Here is a 21,309-nt window from a genome sequence, read left to right on the forward strand (position 1 = left end):
TTTGTTCTATGCTTTCTCCAAGAAATAGGAATGATTCTCATTTCCCTACATAATTGTGACCTGGGAATAGAAAGAGAAGACTGCACAAGGGAGACTCCTTTGGAGGGCTGGAAGGTGCACAAGATCTGAAGAAGGAGATTGAGACATCTTTATCTATTCAGGTGAATTTTCATGGGGTTTAGACAGCAATTGCACAGCAACTTTTCCAGCACATTTTTGCTGGGGGTGTAGAAAGAGGAGCAATAAGTGCTTTCTAAATTTCCATAAGAGAGTTGCTGCTCTGCCATGAATGACAAAAAGAGACAGTCTGAACTCTCCTTTTTAGCTTTACTCCAGGCCCTGCTTACTGACAGTTCCTCTGGGTGTCCTCAGGCCAACACAGCTGTGCTGAGATAGACAGACCCTGCTACAGAAGCCACTCTCAGGTACTGCCAATTCCCATCCTCCTTCACTGTGGTTTGAAACCAGGTTAGCAAAATCAGGTTTTAAAACATTGAGTACAATAGGGAGGATCAGTTCCAGGTGACTCAAAGCCTTCCCACTTTTGCCCTTCCCTTTACTACTTACCCTTTCTGACATCAGTGCAGTAGAAGGAAACAGAATCTCACATGCAGGACTCTGGTTCTCTGAACTTCAGTACTCCAGTTTTCAATGATGGAAATTTTCAGTAATTGTCAGGACAAGAGGATATAGACTCAAGCTCCACTAGGGAGGTTCAGGTTGGACATCAGTAAGAATCTTTTCACTGAAAGGATGTTTAAACATTGGAAGAGGCAGCCCAGGGAGGTGGGGGAGTCACCATCCCTGGAAGTGTTCAAGAAACAAAAGGACCTGGCAATTATTGCTATGGTTTATTTGGCATGGTGGTGTTTGGCCAAATGTTGGACTCGTGATCTTGGTGGTCTTTTCCAGCCTTAAAGATTCTGTGCCTCTATGATTCTATTAATTGAGCGTTTACACATCCCTTCATCTCCATGTCCCTGCAACGACAGGTAATTGAATGGGGTGATCCTTATTTTGGGAGAATATTCTTCTCAAATATTCTTCTCAAAAGGTTTTATATGCTAATGAACAGTGGTGAAGGGTTGCATAAATGCTAAATGATGGGATTCTGATAAATTACAAATCTTTGTTGTCTTCATGAGAGCAGTAAGAGGCATTTCTTACTGCCAGCATCCCTCTGCTGCTCACGGATTCAGGGAAGAAAGTAATAACTTAGGCAGAAAGGGAGCAAACAGTTTACAAGTGAAATCTTGCTTGACACTAAACCAGAGCAAAGTTGGAGTGTAACAACAGCTAAAAGATTGTTAGATGTTTCTTTAGCTCACAAAAATGTGGAGAAGTAGGTCAATGTAAAAGAAAAGATCTTTAAAAATATTTCCTCATTTTCTTGTATTCTCATAATAAAAATTAAACTACATTTTAGAATTTAAAACTAAAATTTTCTAGTTCTTGCACTCTAAACATTCTGAGCTTTATCTAGCTGTCTATTGTACACTTACCTGTTAAATATTGACTTTTAAAGTACTTTCTCTTTGTCACTGCTTTTGATGATGCTGTGATTCTGCCCAAACTTTAAAAGCATCCATCTAAGCTGGGATGAAAATGTAAATGTCTGAAAGATAAATGTAATTTAAAACTATTTGTGCTAAACACCGTATATCAAGGTGTCGAGAAGAAACAATATAATAGTTATCAAATATTAATAGGGTAACTTGGTGTTTTGTTGTTTTCATGGTTCAAGCAAAGAGAAAAGTAAAAAAGTAAACAAGATCTTGAATGACCTGCTGTATGTTTAGCTGTGTCTTTTTTTAATAACCTACTATATTTTGTAGTCACAACAAACATTATATAGTTTACTGCCTATAAAGTCCTTTTTAAAAGTGCACGCTAGGTCAAAAAAAGAGGTTAGTAGGTACAATTATTTTTTAGTACTTGGAATTATTCCCCATAGAAGAAGATAAAATTTCTTCATGGTTATTTTAAAGTGCAGTACACAGACAACCCCTTTAGGGCTAATAAATTGCTCTGTTCTTTACTATGCTCAATAAAAGAGAATTTTGATGCTCACTGCCTGCAATTTGATTTCCTTTGCGGCACATTCTAAATTCCTTAGTGAGACAAAACATGAATGAAGTTTGAATGCCAGGACTTCAGACATCAACTCTTATCATATATCCCTAATCTCTTTTACTTTCAAGGATCAGAGCTTGTCTCAAGCACATGAGATTGTCTTAAAAATTACAAGATCACTATTTTAAGTTGTGAGCTATGTGGGTTTTCCACTTAGTGTTTGAGCCTCTAGGATGAAAATTCACTGTCTCATTCCAGCAATCAAAGCTGCTACAAGGGAAGGTTTTAATATAATCGGGTGACTTGGAGAACATCCCCAAAAGTGTTTGATACAGTGGGGTCATGTCAGTTATGGGACTGGATTGTACTTTCTATGGAGCAGATAGTCTCTAAAAATTGGCTGGACCTTTCCTTTGTTTTTTGTGGTGGGAATGTCGTAGTGGCTTCCACTGACATACTTTCTGATTTCCCAGGGATCCCATTGTATGGCAACAATAAGCATATTTTAATTTAATTTAATAGTGCAGTATTCTGGATAGAGTTTTGTACTTGTCCTTTAAAGAGGGAGGCATGCTCAAATCAGAACAGTAATCGTTCAAAGCCCCAGTGTTGTCCTCTCTTGTATTCTCCATTGAGTTGTCATTTCATTTCAATAAATGCTTGGCTAAAAGCAGAAGCAGATGGTTGCAATCTTAGTTAGAAGGTTAGGAGTTTTTTTTTAAACTACACTACACAAATAACCACTTTAGGGCCAATAATTTGCTCTGTTTTTTACCATGCTCAATAAAAAAAGACCTTCCTTGCTCTGAAGATGTTTTTGTCTCGGATAAAAAGGGTGACAGGCAGACAGAGGGCATAATGCAAGAAAAACAGAGAGTGGGAATAAAAGGATTCATCAGTAAGCTGCATAAATTGTGCTATGCACCTTTTTGTATAATTTATGAATTTACATTTTGGGAAATGTAGTTTTTCATAAAACATGAAATCTTTCAGCACAATTTCAGGCTACTGCTTTTTGTTTTGTTTTGTTCCATTACTGTTAGTCTTGCTCCTGCCTATACTTTCTAAACTATTTTACAGCCATTTCTAGAACAATCTCACATTGTCAGGTTAATCTGAGGCTTGAGGAGCCCAAAGAGAGGTTCCCCTTCTTAAGAACTCATGGCTTTTAGGCACCTCTGTGTGATAACAATCTGAATTCCAAACAGGTGACAAGGAGAGCACTCAGGGAAAGAGCAGCATTTGCCTACTCTGTTGAGATGACTGGGTGGCTGCACTTTACTTGTACAATCCAAACTGTTTTTGCCTTTTTGGAAAAAACTAATTAAGGAGTTAAGTTAATGCACCAGCATTACCAGTTCCACGGTGCAGATTAAATAGCTAGGCCAAGATTTTTACTCTTACCTGGTGGGGTATTAAGGAACATAAAGGAAAGTTACTCTTTAGGTCATAGGAGGTCCTCACATCTTTTTGGGATGCATGTTCTGACCAAACAGCCTATCCAGGTGATGCTTGTTAGACTTCAGAGAAAGGATAAACCCCAAATCTCAAGTCATTTTTAGGGTGACATTAGTCCTCTATTTCACAGCTGTTAAAAATGTGCTCTGAAACTCACTGCAGAGACAGCCAACTGCAGATCTAATTCTCACTGTTGTCACTTTTTTTCACATAGGTTGATGATGTTGTGCCATCAGGTCCTCCTTGTCTTGGGGCTGTCGCTAGCTAGTGGTGTGTGTGCATCTAGAAAGTGCTACTCAGAAGCCCAGGTCTCCATATATTTTTTCTGTGGCCTCACAGATGTTCCACCTGTGCCAAAGGACACAATGAAGCTTTTCCTGACTTACAACTACATCAGACAAGTGACTTGGTTTCCAGTGCTGGAGCACTTGTGGCTGTTGGAAATCGGAACCCAGTTAGTCCATCCTGTTGCCATAGGAAAAGGAGCGTTCAGGAACCTGCCAAACCTTCGTATCTTAGACCTGGGAGACAATAAGATTCTTCAACTGGATCTTGATGCTTTTGTGGGCTTGCCAAACCTGACTGTCCTCCGTCTGTTTCACAACTACCTTGGAGATTCCATCCTGGAAGAATGTTACTTTCAAGATTTGAGGTCATTGGAAGAATTGGATCTTTCAGCGAATGAAATCACAAAACTTCATCCCCATCCCTTATTTTATAACCTAACAGCCTTGAAAAGTGTGAACCTGAAACACAACAAGATATCCAACTTCTGTCAAACCAATCTTACTAGCTTCCAAGGAAAGCACTTTTTATTTTTTAATCTCGGTTCTAATCATCTGTACAAGACAGAAGACGTGGCCTGGGCCAAGTGCCCCAATCCTTTCAAAAATATTACATTTAGCTCACTAGACCTTAGTGACAGTGGCTGGAGCACAGAGACAGTCCAGTATTTCTGCACAGCCATTGAAGGGACTCAAATAAGTTCTTTAATACTTAGTTCTACTATAATGGGTTCAGGATTTGGCTTTAATAACTTTAAAAATCCAGATGATTCTACTTTTGCAGGCCTAGGAAGAACTAATCTTAGGTTCTTTGACATTTCACAGGGTTATGTTTTTTCTCTCAATTCTTTAGTCTTTCAAAGTCTTGGCAATCTGGAATCACTGAACCTTTTCAAAAACAAGATAAATCAAATCCAAAAGCAAGCATTTTTTGGCTTGGGCAACCTAAAAATTCTCAATCTCTCAAGTAACCTTTTGGGTGAATTGTATGATTATACTTTTGAGGGTCTACATAGTGTAATGTATATTGATTTACAGCAAAATCATATTGGGATGATTGGTGGCAATTCATTCAGGAATTTAGTAAATCTGAAAATAATTGATCTCCGAGACAATGCCATTAAAAGACTCCCTTCCTTTCCACATCTGACCTCTGCCTTTTTAGGTGACAATAAGCTAATGTCTATAGACAACGTAGCAATAGTTGCAACACACCTTGAATTAGAAAGAAATTGGTTGGCAAACCTAGGTGACCTGTATTTTCTTTTCCAAATTCCAGATCTGCAATATATCTTCTTAAAACAGAACCGGTTCTCTTACTGTGAGAAGAGTGCTAATGTTATAGAGAACAATCAGTTAGTATATTTGGATCTAGGTGAAAATATGTTACAGTTGGTGTGGGAGAGAGATTTATGTTTGGATGTGTTTGGGGCATTGCCCAAACTTCAGGTTCTACATCTGAATAACAACTACCTTAGTGCTCTTCCACAGAAGATTTTTAGAGGTCTAACATCTCTTAAAAAACTTAACCTGGCTTCCAACCTGTTGTCTCATCTTTCTCCTGGGCTTTTCCCACAAAGCCTAACAAACCTAAACTTATCTGGAAACCAGCTATTTTCCCCTGAGCCTGAAGTCTTTATGACTTTGAATATTCTGGATATAACACATAATAATTATGTCTGTGATTGTGCTTTAAAGAGCCTGCTAGTGTGGTTGAATGAAACCAATGTAACCCTGGCTGGCTCCCAGTCTGACAGGTACTGTGTGTACCCCCCTGCCTTTGCAGGGATACCCCTGTCACATATAATATACGATGGCTGTGATGAAGATGAACTCCAGCAGACACTCAGATTCTCACTATTTATCTTCTTCTCGGTCATTCTTCTCGTGTTTCTGGTGGCAGTCATCATTTTTACTCGCTGCCGGGGGATTTGTTTCATCTGGTATAAAACCACCACAAAAAGACTGATAGACAACCAACCACGAGCAGCAGATAAAAGTGAATACAAATATGATGCTTATCTCTGCTACAGCAAAAATGACTTTGAATGGGTCCAGAATTCTTTGCTAAAGCACTTGGATTCACAGTATTTTGATAAAAACAGATTTACCTTGTGTTTTGAGGAAAGAGATTTCTTGCCTGGGGAAGAACATATCAACAATATTCGTGATGCCATTTGGAACAGCAGGAAAACAATTTGCATTGTGACCAGGCATTTTCTCACAGATGGGTGGTGTGTGGAAGCCTTTAATTTTGCCCAGAGCAGGTACTTCTGTGATCTGAAGGATGTCCTCATTATGGTAGTGGTTGGGTCACTTTCTCAGTATCAACTGAAGAAACACAAACCAATTCGAAACTTCTTACAAAGGAGTCAGTATTTGCGGTGGCCTGAAGATTATCAAGATGTAGACTGGTTTTTAGATAACCTTTCTTGCCAAATTCTAAAGGAAAAAAAAGTGCAAAGGAAAACCAGTGGTATAGAGCTGCAGCCTGTAGCAACTGTCTCACATTGACTATGTGAGTTCCTGGCAAATATCCCATTTCCAACTGTGTTGCAGCAGGAATAAACAGAAGATGGCTTCATCTTTCCTTGAAAAGACATGCAGAATGGTAACTGTTTCAGTATAAATCCTTCAGAACACAGAGACAAAGCAACCAGCAGATTTATGAAAGTGCCAATAGACTACAACATGCATTTTCAGAGGAATTGAATGAATCACAGATGCTTCACATTTTGGATGCATCTTCAGGCACTTTAGTCCTAATTTTTGGAGTACTACTTAATGGTCTGTTTCAGCTAGAGAAGCATGCTCATGGTTGTTTTTTTAAAGAGAACCCATGGTACTGTCCAGGAGTGACCCAAAAGTGCCCTCAGGCACTGCCAAGGCTGATCGTTGTGATTCCTGGACTACTTAATTCTCTGCTTGTTGCACTGGTAACTTTTCATGCTCTGTTTCAAATAGTTTTGCACCTTTATGCTTTATATTGGTGTAACACAGATTTAATTTGTTTTCTTCTCAGTTAACCTTAGCTCAGCTGGAACATAGAAACTTTGGACTCCATTCATGCCTTTCCCCTCCACCAACTTCTCCACTTGGTGGTCAAACTACAATCGTTGGTCAAGAACATTTGCTACTTGCTCAGCTTTGGTGCTTTTTCACTCGACCCGCCTCCTGCCCTGCAGAGAGGAGCCACTATTCCCTTTGGAATAGTACTGAAGCAAGCCTGAGCTTGGAAAGGAAACAAGAAACTACCTCAGCAGCTATGCAGGCTGTACCCTGGTGGCAGGGCTTTTGCATTCTGGGAGTGGGAAATTCACTTGTACACTTTGTAATTGTCTGGTTTAATTTGGGCTGTCCTCAGCACACCCGGTGTGCTGATTAATTCTAAGGTGTTTTCTTGCTTCTGTTGAAATGTTTTTCTAGAGACATTAATGCCTAGCTCTCTCTAACTTCTATATTTTACCACTGTATGCTCTGTCTATGTCTTCAAGGGGTTGTTTAGGGTCAGTTTAATAAAATTCTAACTCAGTGTTCACTGTTATGGGACCTGCACCTATTATTTAGATTTGACATAGTCCTTGCATGTACTGTTCACATCTGTTTGTGCATTCATTCAACCAAAACTTACCAAAATAATTTCAGTGTGGTCTCAGTGAGACTTCTTGCAGTAGTGAGGAAGCAGGAATGGGAGGTTTTATAAGATGTCTGCCTCAACCTTAGCTGCAAATAAATAACATCATCTTAACTGTTTTGATAGAGATGAAAGAGCATAATCCACTTCGTGTGAATGCAGGTGCTGGAATATAGATGTGCCTGTGGCTGATCTAATTTACTCTCAGCGCACTATACACGATTGCTATTGATAAAATTACTACAGCAAAATATCTCTTCCTTCTCAATAAGTGTAGTCATTCAGGAAGGCAAAAAGGGCTAAACCTTGGAATATTTTCCAGGCGGCATGGACACGGGGCTGCAGATGTAAGGACTGACAGTGCTGCTGGAGCTCTGGGTGTCGCTGTTGGCTCAGGTAACAGCCCGGCTTTCCTGAGCCCCTCCTGCCCCTGCAGCTGCTGGCAGGAGGGGAAAATCCTGCTGCAGGGAGAGGCTGGGAAAGCACCAGCAGCCCTGGCTTCCCAGAGCCCCCCGGAGCCGTCAGAAAAGCCATCACGGGCATTTCAGTTCCCTGTACATCTTACATTTCTCTAAAAAAACACAACTCTTTCTCCTTTTGTCCCATCAGCCAGTGTAGATATTTATAGGCATCCTTTCAATTCAGAGGCTATACCAGGGAGTATTTCACATAAAACCCAGTGGCAGATAGCCAAAGCAAGAAGGAACCTGTACAGTGAAGATCATCTGCGTGTCTAGGTGCTTAGCCTATGGTTCTGTGCATGGTGTAAGAGCTGGGGATTTAAAAGCACCCTTAAGAAATGATATTTGAATGAGTATCACAAAATATTTTTGGTCAAGTGTTAATTTAGAGCCCTCTCTACTTAGGACATAACTGTATATTTACAAGATATACTCCTGTCACTTCACTGCTAACCTGCAGGAATGACAAGTAGATGCAGGAGATGGCTTAAACCAAGGCTTTTCCATTTCATCTGAAAAGCTTCTGTCTATTGCATTTACTTCAGACTTTGGAAAGGTCTGACTTTTTACATGGAGGTTTTAATAAAGCCTTTGAATGAAATTTCATTGTCTGCCTTTGTCCTTAAAAAACAATTTCAAAACTTAAGGAGATCTCACCTGTGCTGGAAGCCGATGGGAAAACTTCCACAGAGGGAGCTTAGAAATGCAGAATTAGTCCAGCCTTCATCTAGAAAATTCTATTGAAAGGGGTCTACAAAAAGCAGTAAAAGGATTTTTGGAGAACATGCTACTGAACCATTCCTGACTGTGGAGTGGTTTGCAGACAAATTAATAACTGCAGTGTCAAATTTTAAAGAGATCCAAAATAACTTTATTTTTTACTCTTTGTGAAACCACTCCAAGCCTGAGACTCTCAGAACACATACAGTTGGTACAGCCTGTCCTATATGATGAAAAATTGCCTTTGAATAGATCACAGGACCCTGTCATCACCTCTGTAGAGTCAGCTATCTTAAATGACAAAGCCTGGGGAATTGTTGAGAAAGAGCTTGTGCTGACTTGATATTCCTCTGCTCAGCAGGAACCACAAAAGCATCCTGTACAAAAATGGAGAATGACTATGCTTGATGAATTCAGGCCATAAATTGAGCCTCAGCCTCATAACTATTGATCGGATTTCCTTCAGGCTCACTGGGAACATTACTGCTCTATCAGAATTTTATGGCTCCTTAGTTAAGGATACTCTCATCATTTTTACTCACCTTCCTCAGTAAAAAACATTAATTTGTTGGAGAGAGTCCAGAATAGAGTGTGAAGAGTGGCACTGGCTCTAAAGCAAGCTATTAAGATGGAAGCTGGTGAATTTAGTTGCAGTAGCAGCACAGGGGAGGACAGTGACTCAGTGACCCATGGTATCAGCTCAGATATTCAATAGCAAAGCCCAGTCCTGCCATTGCAATACATATAAGCAATAACTGATCAAATGGGCATTGTTGTTCAGCAGTGACACCTAGCCATCCTCTCAGAGTCCAAGGATTGGATGGGCTCCTCCTTGAAATCCAGGCACTCAGGACCAGAATCCAGATTCTATAGACATCCCTATGGGGACTAACACAAGGAAACAATTGTATGGCCACATATTATTTCACATTTGACATTATCATTGCTATTTCCCACACCATGAAATCAGGCATCCACTTCCATCTGACACACATAGTATTCTCAGTGAAGTCTAATTGAACTTTTTAATCCCAGTCAGAAAGACTGTTCCACATGCTGGTAGAGTATCACCTTGTTAATTAATGAGGTGATAGATCTAACTACTGACAGTTAGTATCCAGCACTGCTCCTACCCCAATACCTGCACAAGCACAGATAAAACTCCAGAGAGCTCAGTCTCAAGAGGGACAATCCTACATACACTCTGCCCTTAATTTTCTTGTGTCACATCATTAACTCGCTCATTTGCTGACTTCTGGCTCTTCTTTTCAGCATGACAGCTCTCCTTCCCCCTGCCAGTGACCATCTGCAGTTCAGATCATTGGACCCCACCTTCTCGCTTTCATGTGGTGCCCATTATTTTACAATGGCTTTAACATGTTCTCCTCCTGCTGGAGCTGCAGTCCAGTTAAATCCCATACCTGGGAAGATACAGGCGAAGAGCAGGACACAACTGAGTGGCAGAGTGAGGGGCTGCAAATGGAGCTGAAGCTTCACCTGTGAATCTCTGGAAAAGCACAAAGTTGGGAAGGGTGCACTGGATTCCATGAGAAGTGCAAACATGAAACAAGCAAAGATAGATGAGAAACAAGATATGTCTTTAGGGTCTGACTCTACAGACATGAGCAAGCATAATGCCCTAATGGACTAAGAAGATCCACCTGGAATAGCCCGAGAAAATATTGGCAGGGTTTCTTTCAACTTACAAAGTACTGCCAACAGTACGCTGGCAGTTCTCTAAAATAAGGCTTCCAAAATCATAGGCTGGTGTAAAAAAACCCCAAGGAATGGAAAGCAATTTAAAATGTCTGGTATTTGACCCTGTAAGACCACATTTTCACACTTTCTACGTGATCAAAAGATGGTAGATACTCATACAGTCTGTAAATACAAGAGCCAAGAATTTGCCCAAGTATTTTGGGACTTCTGCTTAGCTGTTAAGAACATCTAAATTAGTCAGGCCTGGAATACAGAACTTTAGGAAGATGGTGGAGAAAAGACAGGTCTTTCCAGCTTCCCAGCCCTCTGTGGGCAGCGATCTTATATATATCCTCTTCCATTCATGCCAGATGTTTCAGCAGTTGCTGTTAAATAGGATCAGCAAGACTACAGCCTTGCCTGTGATGAAAATAACATGAAGGAGAAGTGACAATATGAACACTTCCCATACTGACAAATTGACAACAGCAGTCCTCACAAGGCCTCTCCTGGTGGTTATTCCATTAGGCTGCCTGTCAGACTCTGGGAAGGTATGAAACATTTTTGGAATGCCAAACAGCTCATTCTGCCTTTGGTAGGAAGCCTTTTTCATAGTCAGCTTTCAGTTACCTGTTTTCTGAATTCCTGCCTCCCAAAGATGAGCGGAGTGTCTCGGTCTTCAGTCTCACTGTGCTGCTCCTGGCAGCCATCAGAAATTCCACACACACCTGGAACAGAGCTGCAGGTGCTGCTCCACCAGTATTTCCTTTAACTAAACAAAAGCTGCAAAAGCAGAGTTTAGGAGGTGAGATTTACCCAAAAAGCCATGCCAGCACTGACTTGAACCAGAGAACACTGTATGCCAAGCACGTACCTGAAGTTTTAAAGTCAGCCTTGTATCACATCTAGAAATTACTATTGGGCCAGACCAACTGCCTACATGATTCCTGCTCTGTACAGATTGACAGGAGGCTTCTCTTCCCTCTCTAACTTTAGCTTTGCTTTCTGTATTATGTATATACAGTGCAGTGGGTGCCAAAAATAAGTCTGCATTTCCTTTCCCAATATGCAAAAGTCAAAATGTAGGTATGACATGAGTTATTTCATAGTGCAAAGATTATCTATTCATAGCAGACTCTGTTTGTTTCAGACATGTGGTTTTCCTTCCTTTTAGATAGTCTATTGTTTGTCTTTTTCATTTGTATTAAAAATAAAATCTTTGAGACTGCAAGCAAAAGAGAAAAAAATATATTTCTTCTGAAACTAACAATCCTCCAAACAGGAAGGTTAGCTTTTTTCCTGTTTAGACATTATGTTCAAAGAGAGGAAGTTGGGATTTTCAATGATAATAATAATTACATGGTATGTAAACATCAGTAAGTATCAAAGAAGGCTTCAATCTTTATTTAGTGTGTCCCAAATGCTGTTTAGAGTATTTTTACCAGTTCACCAATCTCTTGAAAAACTGCATTTATAAGCAGTCATTGCACTGGGTTGATCATCATATACAAGATTCCACAGTATAAAAAATCAGGCTGCCTCAAGCCTGCATGGAGGGCAGTGATGGACAGGAGTGGAGCAAATGGGGAATCCTCATGCAAAACAACAGTCTAAGATATCAAAATTGCAGATGTGGGGGAGAGTGTTGAATCAGGATTATACCTACCAGGCTGTTCATGCTGCTACCTAAAGCCAAGTACTTCAAATCGTGAGGTCTGTTGACACTCTTCCTAAAAATTGGATTGGCAAGGTAATTTCAGCATTGATATCAGGTGCAGTATCAAAACATATTTGGCACATGTGGGACTTTGTAGCAGTAAACCTGGAAGTGTTTTATAAAGATGAGTGCATGGTATTATCTCCTCTATAAAGATGGAGGAATTGAGGCAGAGAGGATCAAGTTATGTACCTTTGGGCATGGGCAGCACTAGGAAGAGAGCTCAGCTTTGTCAAAGCTCTTAAGTCTGTTTGCTCAGTGTAGCAGGAGTTTTACAATGGGCATTTTTATTACCTTTAAACTCAAGTCTTCTATTTAGCAGCAGAACTAATTAACAGTGTAAGGACTGCACTTAATTGCTACCAGTCTGCCCATGTGGATAAAAAGTGGTTTTACAGGGAGGAGAAGGTGGCTGAAGAGTAATCAATGTCACCAACTTGATCTGAGCCTATTCAGGATGGGAGCCAGAATCCACTGGGCATTTCACTGGAAGGTGCTGACACTTTTCAGGTACCCACATGGTCTGGTATTTGTGATGAGGGCTTGCAAATTAAGAATGATAGGAAAAAACACAAAAAACATATTACCCCAATAAGGACATTGTCCTCATGAAGATGGACCCGTGGGAAAGTGATCAATGGAGTAGGAAGAATAAGGAGAAGGCAAGATAATTAAAAATGCATGAAGTCTATTTTGAGAACTCTCAGATACTAAAATTCATCAGTAATCATGAAAAATCTTTGGAGTGGGCCATTTGGATATGTTGCTTCAAAACAATGACTCCTAAGAAATTAATGTCAATAAGAAAAAAATAAGGTGAAACAATAAGTTGTACAGAGCATGAGAAATGAACAAAACTATCCTAACTATAACCTCCTTTTATCCAAAGATCTGGTGTTCTGGAATTTGTCCACTTTAACTCATCAGAAAGGAAAACCGCAGGCCCATACACCCAGTTTTCCCTCTGGGATGGTGAGAAATGCCAGGGTGAATCACTTAGTTTGTATAAGAGTGCTAGCACCTGCAGCCCTCCTGACATAAACATTCAGCGCTCCCAAAATGCAGGCCTTGAATTTCTCACTCTTTTCCTAGGGAGAACAGCCTTCAAGCTGCATTCCAACTGCCTGTTGGAAGCAATCTTGCCATTTTCAGTGTCAGCTTCCTTAATTTCAAGCTTTAACTGCTTTGCAACTCCTTTTTGTAACCTCCCTTGTTCTGCACCATCAAACATCCCTGCACCATCTTTTGCCATAAATAGATTTGCAGCCACCTGGGAAAAGCCCATCCTGTGCTGCAAGGGAGGACTGAGAGCAGCTAAATACCATGAATGTCTGTGTGATTCAATACAAGTTAGGAAAGATCTGCAAGCCATTTACCCACGTATTTCCACCATATTCTACCAGGGCTTCAGAGAAAAGCCATAGATTAATCACAGCCCTTCTTCATGTCTCTGAAGTCTGAGCTGCACTCTTCTTGCCAGAGGCAGGACCTTTTATAAAGATGTCAGCTCAGTTTTCAGCTGCAGCAGCCAGTGGTGCTCTTGACAATCCTCATGGCACGAGGGAAAACACAGGCTGGTGTGGAACAAAGAGAAATCCAGAACACACTCCACCTTTGCAAATCCCTTGATACCTTTCAGAGCCACATCCAGCAAGAGGAAAAATTGTTGGTTAGTACAAAGCCAGTGGTATTTCATTCAGTTCTGTCTTTAGAATTCTTTATCAGGAACAATTCTGGAATGTGACTTGATGGAGAACAGACCCGAGCTGGGAATGACAGAGCTTGGTTAGTTTAAATAAAGGGGGAATATCTTAATTTTTGTTCCTAAACTTGAGACATGTTTTAGAAAAGCCCATGCAGTTTTCTGCCCTGTTTTCCATTTTTGTGTCATTCTCCTTGAAGGACATAGAAAAAAATCACTCAAGACAGGTTAGGAAAGATCTTTAGTCTGATTTGAAAGAGTTGAAGAATGCAGAGAAGCAGAACTACCAACAACAGCTGCAGGAAAATTATATTTGAAGCCCACAGAAGTTTTCAGTGTGAAGAGGAGCTGCACTACTACAGAGGGCATTGTCCCTGTCAGCTCACTGTCCAAATGGAAGACAAAGAATGGTATGAGAGGCAAATAACCTGAAATAATGGAGACAAATTCAACATTTAAAGAACCCTATGTAAACCACCTTCTTTATGTCTCACTTTTTCATCTTTTTTTGTGAGAAGACAGCAGAAACACTGTATGGTGAGGGTGCTGTAATTGTAAAGATATTAAAACTGAGAGACAATTAAACAGCACGCTGACGAAGCAATGTAAACACAGGATACAGGTAAGAGTTTAGCCTATTTTAACTTAACTCCTCCTAAGAGACAAATCCATAGGCTTATCCTATGGGCATGGAAGTACACTGGGACTTGTCTTCACACTCATGAGGACTTACACTAAAGACAGGCATTATTTCAGTGTTTTTGCTAAAACTGGAAAATATTTCCTATTTAGCATGACTTCTGAAAAGAAAATAATGTAGTTCACTAGCAAGTGGGAACCCACTCCCCCTGGGTGTTCTTCCTTTCGAGTGTTTGCTCATACTTCTGTGGTCATTTTTTGCCAACAGTGTCCTTTTCATCAGTGTTCTTCTCTGAAGAGACTCATTCATAATATTCTCATTTGGGTGCACACACATTCGCCCCCTTGACACTTCAGAAATCCGCAGTTCCATTCATACCCCAGCACACACATCATAAGGCCGTTTAAAAAGCCCCAGGAAGTTTGCACAGACATGCTATTTTAGGAGACCTGGACTGGGTCTTGGAATTTTACAATATTTAGAGGATTTGGCACCGTGACTGTTTCCACACCAGGCCACGTGTGCTGTCAGAACACGGAGCGTACGCCTCGAGAGAGAGCAACAAGCTACCTGCAAGCTGAGCAATAAAGAGGAAGGACTATAAAATGCTTAAGAGTGGCTGTAGTAAATGATTTGGGGAGGACTGACCCAGTCAGCCAAGAGCCTGACCCCAAGGAGAGAGGCAGGCAGGTGGCCAACCACAGTGCACACACAGGGGACACATCTGTGCCCTGCAAGGAGGAAGGGCACACAGGGAAGTTTGTCCTACCTGAGGATGGGCTGTAACACAGTTTGGAGTTAGCTGAAGGGACAGAACTAAACTATTCTTGTTCATGTTACAGCACTATAGGTGCACACAGCTGTGAAGCCTGACACCTCCTCTGCACAACTCCACTAGGCTGACGTACATGTTACAGTCTCTAAAATCACTGGGAGATAAAAGGGCTGCCCAGTTGTATCAAGCCTGAGGAATAAAAACAATAACTGCAGTTTTCTACAGAGCTCCAACATACTTGGGAGCTGCCAGTGGCACCAAACATGCACCCTTTTTAATCTGTCCACTGACTGTCCTCAGAGAGCTGCACCAGGGACACTCTTACCAGTAAACAATCATTTCTGCCACTCCATGGGCTCCTTGCAGGGTCCAAGATTTAGGAAGGATCCATTACTCACCTCAGGTTTGCATGTACTCAGTATTTGCAAGCCCTTAGGAAAGAGGTCTGACACTATAAATTAGGGACCATCAGGAATTTCTGGAGACAAAATAGTTTACAAAGTAGGTTGCTGCAAGTAATCATTATGGCTGAGCTGTTCTGCCTTCTGAATTTTCAGAGAAATGTATTTCTCAGATGTCAGTTCTCCCATGGGAGTAAGACATTTATCCAGAAACTGGCTCTTGCTTCACATTCATGAGACACAGCAATGGGTGATGAAATTCACTGAACAGACCTGCATCAAGAGCAGCACAACAGCAGCTCTCCTCAGCAAAGCCTCACCTCTCCTACTGCCATGCTGTAGACTTCCCAGATAGCCTCAGAATCCAGAGTTTTTAAATCAATAACTCACTGCTCCCTGACCTTGGTTTGAAGGAGAAGCTTAGCAGGAGACACTCTGAAGGGATTCACTCATACTTCACATAGAGAAGAAGCAGCTTTTCTTCCAGTGACCCTTTGGTAGCCCTTACTGAGGTTGGAGATCTCCCCATATCCTGTTGACTGTGTTTCATTGGCATGACAAAGCAGCACATCCTGCCTGAACCCATGAACCTGAGGCCAGACCTCACCTCCAGAGCTCCAGGATGCATGCATTGACAATGCCTGATGAGCTACCCCAGGATGTGTTGGGGGCCTAAGTCACTGAGATGGGGCATTGCAAAATATCGCTCTGCTGTGGAATGTGAGTCTGGAGCCAGAATCTTCACTTGGAGCTGCTACACCCTCCACAGCAAAACCAGCCCAGATTGCAGACAGGAGCTGCTGGTTCAGTCTGACTTCCTGCAAAGGCTGGAGATGTATCGAGCCTCAGTTTTCAAAGGAGCATCTGGGATCAATGCAAACCTTTGTCACAAGTGGCTCAAGGTGCAAGGCTCGGGCTGCCTCCCACCGAGATCCAGCAGCTGCATGAGTCTCTGACAGACTGATAGCTGTTTACACAGCAGTAAATATTTTCTTACCCCATCTATTTATACTTTCACGTCACTTCAGAATTATTTATGTTTTTATTTTAAATCAAAGATACCAAGAAGGCTATATAATTCTGTGTGTTACTTCACAGTTTGATACAGAAAACATGACCTAGAAGGGTAAGAGTCTGAGAAGTGAGATGTGATTACTTTAGCAGAAAGATTAATTAAATAAAATTCCTCAAGATCTAATCCCTCCTGCCCAGCTCCCACTTGGCTTTTGTGACTGCTCTGCATGTTTCAGTCTACCCACTGAGAAGTCATTGTAGGGGATAAAGGTTGCAGCCCACCTGCCTGATACCCACTGACTTTGAAGAGGATGGGAAAAATATCTTTGACTGTTTTTTTCTTCCAGACTTATGAGAAATAAACACAGTCTGTAGTTTGGTGACTGGTTAATGGATGTTTTGGCTTTCATGATTCATCTGAGATGTGAACCTAAGAAATACGTGGATGGTTGCATGCTGGAGGAACTGGGGAGCATAAGTCTTACACAACTTACTAAAGAAAACCAGCAACCATGAGTCAGAAAATAACAAAAGGGCTTAAAAAACAGGGAAAACAAGAGGAGAACAAAAAGTGCAGAGACAACCAAATAGGCCTCTTACATTTAAAGCAATCCAATTTCTGACCCAGCTTCATCAATAGAAAGATACCCAGGGAGTTCCACAGATATTTTTGGGTTTCTTTAAAATGCATTTTTACTACATCTTGAATAGATTAATCCTGCAGTAAGAAGTATAATCTTTGTTTTCCAAAATCTTAGCCCTTCTTGAGAAATTTTTAGAAACAGTATTAGATCTTGATGGGACAAATCAGACGATCTCAAAGCTCGACCAGCTTCTGATTTACAGCCTCCAAAATTGTCAAGATTATTCTTCTGTAGATGTGGCCTTAAGCATTTTTAAAATATACAGCTGTCTATGAATTCCACATCTAAAAAGGAAAAAAATTACAGAAAGGGACCAGCATGGTGACTCACAACTCAAATCTTCCCTTCCCAAAATGTGAGTCACAAGTCTCTGATATGGGCCAGAAATCTGCCCTCTAGTTCTCAGAAAATAGTGTTTTTAACACAGCAGTATCTAACAATTAAGGAATTGCAAGGCCTCTTGGAGAAACAAAAAGGTCTGCTACAGCCCGGTCAAGCAAATTGCATGACCATGGAGAGAAGACTTCCTTGTGGATGAATGTGGGATGGGAATACAAAGATAAAGACTGGTCTTGATGAGGCATAATGTCTGTGTTTTCCCCATGACAATAATACAATTCCACAGTCATACTGTGGAATTTATTTGGCAACAGAAATTATTCAATACGTATTTTAAATAATTTCTAAGTCTTGATGTCTCCAAGAACTTCTTCCAAAGTTGTCTTAGCAATCAGGCATTTCTGTTTCACAAATCAGAGTCTCAAGCACACAGGCAAATCAACTACCCAGGAACTGCTCTCAGCAGGAGCCCTGAGCAACATCTGCCCTGGTACATTACCTTCCCCATTAGCCTTCTGAAATTAGGTTTGACTTTGCAAAAAGGAGTGTGCAGGTACCCTTGTCAGCTCCAGAGGCAGGAGACAGGAATGGCACTTTAATGATCCACTTTAAAGTAATGAAACAGCCATTTATCCTAATTGGAGGAACACTAATTATATCAGAAAGTGGCATACTCTTAGATGGCAGAGTGCAAATGCTATCTAATCAAACTTAATGAATAGGTAAAGTGTCCTGACAGAGCATCTGTGCATCACTCATGCATTCCTGCAAACAGAAAAATTAGCCTGTAGGGAGCTGATCTGGAACTGGAAGTTTTAAAATGGAAGGTTAATTATAGTGGTTGGATACTTGTTCTTTATCTAAAAACACATTCACACTACGATCCTCAAGGGATGTTTTCCTTCTGAAAGAAATGAAAGTGGCTGGAACATGAGGGTACATCCAGTGTGGAAAGCCTGTTGTGATTACTGGGAACATGTGAGGCACTCCTTCCTATCCATGGGATAGAAGGGGGAGGCTCAAGACAGCCTTTGAGTAAAGACAGCTCTGCTGGTAAGTCACAGGGGTGAATCTTATGCTGAAATGTCTTTGTTTTCTCTCTAATTGGCTCCCAGCAAGCAGAATAGCAGGCCTTTGGCACTGCTGCTGGAGGAGAAGGTCAATTCCAGTGTCTCCCCAGCCTGACAGGCTGGAGGGCAGCAGAAGCAGAGTGTACAGCCCTGGGCTGGCACCAAGAACCTCCCAAATCCTTCAGCCTCCATCCTTTAGGACAGCAGTGGGGACACTTACAACAGGCTCTGAGTGAGACCTCATGTGCTCTGCTTTAGCCAGGAGAAGGGTGGTTGGGATGCAAGGGCTGGGAATGGACATGAAACAAGGATCAGTGAAGAGGTCCTGGAGAGCACATTGGAGATCTGCACTCCCAAAAGAGGAGATAATTACAGCAAAGGAGCACAGGGGTCTTGCCTGCAGCAGCCACAGAGGGTGCATTTCTATGAAGTGAGCTGGGCTTTCTATGAGCTGTTCATCCATGGGATCCCAACAGCTATGAGAAAAAAAAAAAGATAATAAAATCTTTGACACCTTTTAAAAAAATCTCTAATGAGGAATAGCAGTGAATTGACAAAGTTGAAACCTCTGCCAATGAAAGGAAGTCATCAGAATTTGCTCCTGTGAGCAAGGTACAATGTTAAAGTCAGAAAACATTTACCCTCAAGCCACATTAATCAGAGCCTTAAAATATTAGCAGAATTGGCTGCATAGAAGCCCTGCAAACAGCACTGGGTTTATATACTGAAGATGCCAAGTAAACACACAAGTCTTGACCAAACAAGTACTGCACTGACAGCTCATCTGGAAAAAAGAAAAAAAAAAAGCAATAAGGGATGTAGTACAACTCCAAGCAAAATGTGCTCCCAGACAAAAAAACAAAACAAACCTCAGCAACTCAGGATAAAAAGACATTCACAGCCTCTGAATGCTTACTGAGATTAGACATAAAAGCCTCTTCAATTTATCTTGAGTTGTGCTTTCCTCTTAATGTCAAAGGGTACCCTGCTGCATAGGAAGATGTTTATACCCTCCCATGGAAAGCCAGAGGCTTCAGATAAGGGAGTGTCTTTGGAAGATGAGAATTTTAAAGGCTTGGGAAGATAGCCTTCATTATCAGTCAACCCTCTGTTGGGTTGGTGAGATTCCCGTTTGATTTGACTGCAGTCTCTAGCCTCAAGTTCCTGCCCGGGCTTTTAAAATAGAACAAGATCTCCCTGCAGCTGAAAAGGGGCGAAGGGCGGAACGTGTAAATAGCAATTAAAGCAAAAATCTTGTTTTAAAAAACCCTCCCCTGAAAGATATTCTGTGCTCTTCCCCAGTGGCCAAGGTTGGCGGGCTGACAAAGCCAAGCATGCTCCAGAAACCAGCCCAAGTTAAATGTGACTTGTGCAGCTATTGCAAAGTGCAGATGACAACATAACCCTGACATCACTCCTTCTTGGTCTCATGATCAGAGGCAATGCAGCCAAAAGCACAGACTCCTTGACTGGGGTTCAAGAGTGCTGGGGGCTGTCCTGGCTTCCCCAGCAGCCTGCTAGGTAATCACCCCGGGGCATCTCTGCTGCTTTAACTTTCTGAACTGTTTTTGACTATTTTAACTTTCTGAACTATATTTTAGCAAAATGTTCTGCATTAGGTATTAGTATAAATTCTTACAATCAGTGGGGATTGTTCCATATAGGTTAGTAAGACAACCTAGAAAAATAAAACAGTTAAGTAAACCAAACTTGGATTGGGGAATAAGAATTCCCCATATTCCTTCTTTCTTATCATGGAATAGCCCTGTCAGACTCATCTGAGTGTGCTCAGACTCCATTTACTGCTCATGTTTTGTGACCTTCCCTCACCTGTTTCTCAGTTTTTCACTGTACTCTTATAAATCATGACTTTCTTGTCTCTCAGCATTTCAATCAATACATAAAATGTCAGATGAGATAACTGGTGCTCTCTCAATGCACACTAATGTAATTCCATAATGTGATTTCATTTTTCAGAGAAAGAATCAGAGAAGCTATTATTGGAACAGGAAGAACCAGGTAATCAATAAAGGGCACTTTAAAGGCAAAATTCTTAAGAGTTTTGAGTAAAATGTTTGGCTTTGGATTACACACGGTGGCTTCTGTGACTTCCACTCCACTTGCACATGCTACAAACCAAAATCTGTTCCATAACCTAAGCATACCCACAACTGACCTTGGACAAAATATCCACTGGGAAAGCAAAGAATCACAGCATGCTTAAGTGACAGTACCTTGAGAGGCCATGGAACTTTTTCAGCATCTGTGATAACTTTTTATATAGCGTAATTATCATGTGCTATATAAAATCTATGTAAGATTTATATGTCATGTGGAAGTCATCACACTCCAACCCCTTGTTTTCTGTCTCATTTCCAGGCAATATCTGACATATGGGATGTATTGAAGGTGAAGCATCTCCAAGCATGACAACTCTTAAAGAGCTGCAAAGTGCAAAGTGTGAAATGGAAATGGCTACGAAACATTGGGGAATAATTAAAGAATTCATACAGGAGGGGGGTGAAAAAAGCAACAACAAAACCCTCAAAAATTCAGGCTGTTTTTTTCAATCTGTGCTTCAAAAAAAGACAAGTCCAAGTTGCAGACAAGACCCAATCTCAGTCCTGCTGGCTCTGGAAGCCAAGATGAAATTCTTGGCTTCCAAGATTCCAAGATGAA

General features: G+C 41.1%; 1 protein-coding gene across 1 annotated transcript; it reads left to right on the plus strand.

The window, feature by feature from the left end:
• The first annotated feature begins 3,681 nt into the window (after positions 1–3,681).
• Positions 3,682–6,329, plus strand: TLR5 (toll like receptor 5). The gene has a single exon (XM_021552753.2). The coding sequence runs from the start codon at positions 3,750–3,752 to the stop codon at positions 6,327–6,329; it is 2,580 nt and encodes an 859-aa protein (XP_021408428.2). The 5' UTR covers positions 3,682–3,749.
• Positions 6,330–21,309: the final 14,980 nt, after the last annotated feature.

The sequence above is a fragment of the Lonchura striata genome, chromosome 3, assembly GCF_046129695.1.
Source record: "Lonchura striata isolate bLonStr1 chromosome 3, bLonStr1.mat, whole genome shotgun sequence".
Taxonomy (NCBI): domain Eukaryota; kingdom Metazoa; phylum Chordata; class Aves; order Passeriformes; family Estrildidae; genus Lonchura; species Lonchura striata.

Excerpts from the sequence above, each read along its gene's own strand:
- TLR5 (XM_021552753.2), top strand. The coding sequence starts at position 3,750 with ATGATGTTGTGCCATCAGGTCCTCCTTGTCTTGGGGCTGTCGCTAGCT.